This window comes from Cebus imitator, unplaced genomic scaffold (genome assembly GCF_001604975.1).
Source record: "Cebus imitator isolate Cc_AM_T3 unplaced genomic scaffold, Cebus_imitator-1.0 Scaffold318, whole genome shotgun sequence".
In the NCBI taxonomy this organism is placed as follows: domain Eukaryota; kingdom Metazoa; phylum Chordata; class Mammalia; order Primates; family Cebidae; genus Cebus; species Cebus imitator.
The window spans coordinates 2,133,706-2,140,382 of NW_016107633.1; the positions used below are offsets into that span (position 1 = coordinate 2,133,706).

A 6,677-nucleotide genomic window follows, 5' to 3' on the forward strand; every position below is an offset into this window, starting at 1 on the left:
TCAGGTGATCCACCCCCCTCAGCCTCCCAAAGTGCTAGAATTACGGACATGAGCCACCACGCCCAGCTCAGCTTCTTAGCAAGTTTTAAAAATCAAATAACATGTCTTCCCACTCTGTTCTTATCTTTCAAAATTGTTTTGCCCGTTGTAGGTTTTTTTTGTATTTCTGTATAAATGTTAGGATCAGCTTGTCTATTAAAAAGGTTAGTGGAGTTTTGATTGAGGCTGCACAGAGTGAATGTACCAACTAAGGAGGCTTGGTGTCTTGACAATAATGAGCCTTCCCATCCATAAACATGAAATAGCTTTTCTTTTAATATATCTCAGCATTGTTTTTGTAGCTTTCAATTTATGTGTCTTGTGATTCTTTTTATTCCTATTTTATTCTTTTTGATGCTATTGTGTATGAAATGTTTTTCTCAATTTGAAGATTGTTCATTGCTAGTATATAGAAATAGAATTGTCCAGGCACGATGGCTCATGCCTGTAACCCCAGCATTTTGGGAGGCTGAGGCAGGAAGATTGCTTGAGCCCAGGATTTCCAGACCAGCCTGGGCAGCATGGTGAGACTTCATCTCTACAAAAAAAAAATATAAAAATTACCTGGGCGTGGCAGCATGCACCAGCTGGTCCCAGCTCCTGGGGAGGCTGAGGCTGGAGGATGGCTTCAGCCTGGGAGTTTGGGACTGTAGTAATCCATAATGGTGATACTGCATTCCAGCCTCGGTGACAGAGCAGACCCAGCCTAGAAAAAAAAAAAAAGATTTGATTTTTGTATATTGATTGTACCCTGTGACCTTGCTAAATTTATCAGTACTAATATTGTTGTATGGATGCCTTAGGATTTTCTATATATAAGATAATGCCATCTGTGAATATAGTTTGATTTATTTCTTTCTAATCTGGATGCCTTTAATTTCTTTATTTGCCTCCTTATTGATTAGAAGTAGCAAAAGTGGGCATCTTTGCCTTGTTCCTGGTGAGAAGAGGAAAGCAGTCATTCACCATGAAGTGTGATGTTAGCTGTGGGTTTTTATAGGTGTCTTTTATCAGATTTCATAAATTCTCTTTTATTTCTACTTTGCTGAGAATTTTTATTATGAATCTGTGATGGATTTTGTCCCCTACTTTTTAAAATATCTGTTGAAGTCTCCATGGATTTTTTTTTTGTCCTTTATTCTGTTAATATGGTATATTAATTGATTTTCAGATGTTAAACCAACCTTACATTCCTGGTATAAATCCTACTTGGTTATGGAGTATAATCCTATTTTATGTTGCCAGATTTGGGTTGCTAATACTAGTCTCATAGAATGAATTGGGAAGCATTACCTCTTCCTCTGGTTTCTCATTCATTTATTTTATTTTACTTTCTATCTGTGTGTGTGTGTGTGTGTGTGTGTGTGTTAGATGGAATCTTGCTCTGTTGCCAGGCTGGAGGGCAGTGGCCCGATCGCGGCTCACTGCGATCTCTACCTCCTAGGTTCAAGCAGTTCTCCTTCCTCAGCCTCCTGAGTAGCTGGGATTAGAGGCACGCACCACCATGCCTATCTAATTTTTGTATTTTTAGTAGATACGGGGTTTCACCATGTTGGCCAGGATGGTGTTGATCTCCTGACCCTCGTGATCTGCCCACCTGCGCCTCCCAAAGTGCTGGGATTACAGGTGTGAGCCACTGTGCCCAGCCTATATTTTTATATTTGATTTCATCTTATTTTATTGTGGTTATTAGAGACAGTGTCTTGCTCTGTCACCCAGGCTGGAGTATAGTGGCATGATCATAGCTCACTGCAGTGTCATTTGTCACCAAGGATCATAGCTCACTGCAGTGTCAACCTCCTGGGCTCCAGCAGTCCTACCTCGTCTCCTGAGTAGTGGGACTACAGGCATGTGCCACCATGCATAGCTAATCATCCATTTCTTTCTTTTTTTAAAAACAAATTTTCTATTTGTTTATTTATTTATTTTAATTTCTCCTACTGAAAGGAATCATTTGTTTCTTTTCAAGGGGATATCTTACGGCCTTTTAGGGCATGGCTGGGAGCAGTTTTGTTTTCTCAAGGCTGAGTTTTTGCAGGATGTCAGAGAGTTCATGTCTGCAGCTCACAGTGTCATTGCCTGTGTCCCCAGCTCCATGTGCTGGCAGATGTGCTGCAAGCTGGGCAGGTGCCCTGTGTCTCTGAGATACCTTACCCGGAATGCCTGGCACTCCTCTGCAAGCCATGCCCTGATCCTCCCTGCAGGGACTGGGGATTGAGTCTGTTCACCCAGAAGCCGGGATACCCAGCTGAGGGCACTTCTCTCCCTCTTCTCTTTGAATAGAGTGGCCACGAACCCGAAGGTGCGGGAGCAAGCGCGGCTGGAGCTGAGCTTCGTCAACTCAGACCTGCAAATCCTCAAGGAAGAGCTGGAGGGGCTGAACATCTCATTGGGGGTCTATCAGAATACAGAGTAAGTGGGAGCAGCGCACCTTCCAGACACCTCTGAGCCGGAGAGCCTGCCTGCCTTCAGGGTCTGCACAAAGAGGCCAGATGGGGTTCTAGACAGGGGAGTGGCAGCCCCCACTTTGGGAGTTGAGAGAACCATCAGGTTTGGGGTTGAGCAAGGTGCTAGACTGGAAGGGAGGAGCCCATTTGTTGGGAAATACCTGCAGTATTGGGCACAAAGGCACTTGTGAGGTGGCTCATGCTTGTAATCCCAGCACTTTGGGAGGCCGAGGCGGGTGGATCACTTGAGATCAAGGGTTTGAAACCAGCCTGGCCAACATGGTGAAATCCTGTCTACTAAAAATACAAAAATTAGCCGGGTATGGTGGCACAGGCCTGTAATCCCAGCTTCTCAGAGGCGGAGGCAGGAGAATTGCTTGAACCCGGGAGGTGGAGGTTGCAGTGAGCCAAGATCATGCCACTGCACAACAGCCGGGCCAACAGAGCAAGACTCTGCCTCACTGCAATCTCAAGCGATGCTCCCTCCTCAGCCTCCCAGGTAGCTGGGATTATAGGCACCCGCCGCCACGCCTGGCTAATTTTTGCACTTTGAGTAGAGAGGCCTCCCCACCTCGGCCTCCCAAAGTGATGGGATTACAGGTGTGAGCCACCATGCCCAGCCTGCACTATTCTGTTTTCTAAGCAGATTGTTTCTTTCTTAGCACAGTTGATCTTTACATTCTTCTAGGAGGTAGGCAGGAAAGAAAGGACCTTATGGTGCAGATGGGAAAACTCAGGGAGGCCCAAGGTCACCTAGAGGGTGCTGTCAATGCCACATTGGGGCTGGGGTGTCCTGGAGCTGGAACTCAGGACACTCGCTCCTCCACTTCTCGTTGCCTGGACAGTTGCAAAAAAAGCAAAGCTTGCTTCCCGCCCTGCGTGGCTCGGAGGAGCCTTCAGCAGGATCCAGCTTTCCGTACCCCCGGGATGGGTCTCACCTGCCTGTAGCACAGCTGTGCCACAGAGCCCGGTTCAGCTTACAGCTGCATTGTTCCCTTGCTCTGCCCAGCCTTCCTGGTCTTCTTGTGGGGCAGGGCTGAGAAGCCCAAGGAGGTCTCCTGTTACAGGTCAGGGAGCTAAATCCCTGTTTGCAAAACACAGCCTGAGCTCCGTTCACTTCCTGCTGGCCCTGCCTCTAGGAATGTAGGCAGAGGGAGCACTGCCCGGGCGGGCATCCATGGTTACTGAGTGAGGTGGTCAGCTGGGGGAGAGGGGGTGGACGGTGTCTGACCCTGGACTGGAAGGCAGGTGCACTTAGGTGTCGGATGGGGCTCCTGCCCTGACGGCATCTCCTGTGCTGGTGGTGGGACACCTTGACACACCCCAAAGGAGGCGCCCACAAACCCCAAGTTGCGAACGTGGGGGTGTTGGAGAGCTGCACAGCCGTGGTGCCTGCTGAGCGGAGCACAGGAGGAGGGGATGAGGAGCTGACAAAGGAGGCCCAGGGCAGCAGGGTGGTGTGCCCAGGTGGGAGCAGCAAGTGCCCCAGGCCCAGACGCCGGCACACGACAGACTCTCAACACAACTGAGACTGGGCAGGGCACGGTGGCTCCTACCTGTTACCACAGCACGTTGGGAGGCCAAGGCGGGCAGATCACTTGAGATCAGAAGTTTGAGACCAGCCTGGCCAACATGGCAAAATCTCATCTCTACTAAAAGAAAAAATACAAAAATTAGCCGGGGGTGGTGTCTCATACCTGTAATCCCAGCTACTCAAAGGGCTGAGGCAGGAGAATTGCTTGAAGCAGGGAGGCAGAGGTTGCAGTGAGCTGAATTGCGCCATTGCACTCCAGCCTGGGCGACAGAGCAAGACTCTGTCTCAGAAAAAAGGGAAGCATTGAGGCATTTAGACTGGAAGATAAATCAGTGGCAAGATGCCAGGGGCCTGATGTGTTAGGTGTGGTGGTCCAGATGTCTTAGGGAGCTGGGGTTAGTTTTAGAGCAGAGGGTGGGGTGTGACCAGAATTGTCCTTATGCAAAATGAGCCTGTCGGCTAGATGAGTACTTGACGGGGTGAGGAGAGGGCGTGCACGTTAGCTGGGCTGCTGGCAGGGCAAGGCCATGGGGTGCACAGGGTTCCGATTGGGGGTGTTCATATATACCTTGTTGTGTTCCTCACAGGGAGGCATTTACGATTCCCCTGATTCCTCTTGGACTGAAGGAAACAAAAGACATCGACTTTTCAGTCGTCCTCAAGGTAAATCTCAAAGCACCCAATTCAGTGTTTAAAATGGAAATAGGCCATTTGTGGTGGTGCATGCCTGTAGTCCCAGTTACTTGGGAGGCTGAGGCAAGAGGATTGCTTGAGCCCAGGAGTTGGAGGCTGCGGTGAGTTGTGATCATGCCACTGTACTCCAGCCTGGGCAACAGAGTGAGACCCTGTCTTAAAAAAAAAAAAAAGAAAGAAAAAAATGGAGATAGAGAAAATATGTATCCCTTGCAATGAATGGCCTTCGGCTTACCAGGTAGAATCAGTTGATACCTACAGAGTGAGCCTGAGCCCCTTTCTGAGCCAACTACGTGGATAATTTGTATATCTATTTCTTCCATATTTTTGTTGTCGCCTTTGACGGCTTCTGAAGCTTCTCCTGGGTCTTGGGCAAGGCAGGTTGGAATCCCAGACTGGCCGTCTCCGGGAGGCCAAGTCAGAGAGGATCCGTCATGGATATGCTTTGAAATTTAAAACTTATATCCTCTTTTATTGATAGTATCTTTTTTTTTTCTTAAATCGTGTAACCCATTTAGGTCATGTTTTTGGAAGAATAGCTAGAGTTTTTTCTCTGACATTTTCTTATGAAAATTTCCAAACTTCTCAAAAAATGTTAAGAATTTTATAGCAAACCCCTGTGTACTCACTATGTAGATTCTTCCGAGAACGTACTGCTGTTATTGCTTCCTCACATATCTGTCCATCTGTGCATTCTTGTGTCTGTTAGGTTGGTTCAAAGGTAATTGTGGTTTTTGCCGTTGAAAGTAATGGCTAGAGGCCGGGCACAGTGTCTCATGCCTGCAATCCCAGTACTTTGGGAGGCTGAGGCAGGCGGCTCACTTGAGCTCAGGAGTTTGAGACTAGCCTGGCCAACATGGTAAAAACCCTGTCTCTACCAAACATATAGAAGTTAGTCAGGCGTGATGGTGCATACCTGTAATCCCAGTTACTCGGGAGGCTGAGGCAGGTGCATCATTCGAACCTGGGAGATGGAGGCGGAGGCTGCAGGGAGCCGAGATTGCACCACTGCCCTCTAGCCTGGGCGACAGAGTAAGATCCCGTCTCAAAAAGAAATAAAAATTAGCTGGGCATGGTGGCATACACCTGTAATCTCAGTTACTCAGGAGGCTGAGGCATGAGAGAATCACATGAACCCAGTAGGTAGAGGATGCAGTGAGCTGAGATTGTGCCACTACACTCCAGCCTGGGCAACAGGCTGAAAAGAGTGAAACTGTGTCTCAAAAACAAAAAAATAAAATAAAATAAAAACTAAAAAAACAAAAAGAAAAAAAAGAAAGTAATGACTAATATCAGTCCGTCTTGTTTTTGTGATGCAATTTTAAAGGAAATCAAAGATGTCACTTCACTCCCCTTAAATATTTGAATAACCAGAGTCTTTTCTTGTGTGTCCCCCTGCCACACTCCTGGGTATCTGGACTCCCCTGTTCGGCAGATCCTCAGAGGCCCACCTGTGCCTGGCCCTGTGCTGAGTGCCAGAGGTGTCATAAGCCCTGCCTGCGGGCCCATGGGTCATTCAGGTGGGAAGTGGGATAGGTGCTCCAGTGGAGCACCCAGGAAAGACCATGCTTCCAGGCTGGGCCAGGAGGCCGTCCTGTGCCTGGAATACCCTCCTCTGCCTTCTCTCCTCAACTCCATCAGTTCAAATTTTTAGCCAGTTGCCTCCAGCTTCTATCAAGGAGGGGAAAGGAGATGAGGTGCAAGGAGACCCAACTGTGTGCCACACAGCCCAGGCATCAGTTATAGGAATTAATCATAGCATGGTGAAAATTGCTTCAAAGAAATATTTTACGTTCTTTTTTTTTCTTTCTTTCTTCTTTTGAGACAAGCTCAGACTCTGTCGCTGAGGCTGGCGTGCAGTGGCATGATCTCAGCTCACTGCAACCTCTGCCTCCTGGGCTCAGGTGATCCTCCCACTTCAGCCTCCTAGTAGCTGGGATTACAAGCATATGCTACTGTGCCTG

At 48.1% G+C, this 6,677-nt stretch overlaps 1 protein-coding gene across 1 annotated transcript in view; it reads left to right on the forward strand.

The window, feature by feature from the left end:
• The window catches only part of RHPN2 (rhophilin Rho GTPase binding protein 2), an 81,206-nt gene that overhangs the window by 33,810 nt on the left and 40,719 nt on the right, over positions 1-6,677 (forward strand). The window contains exons 3-4 of the mRNA XM_017504248.2: positions 2,323-2,451; positions 4,608-4,683. Coding sequence (XP_017359737.1) covers positions 2,323-2,451; positions 4,608-4,683 — 205 coding nt within the window. The remainder of the gene's footprint in view (positions 1-2,322; positions 2,452-4,607; positions 4,684-6,677) is intronic.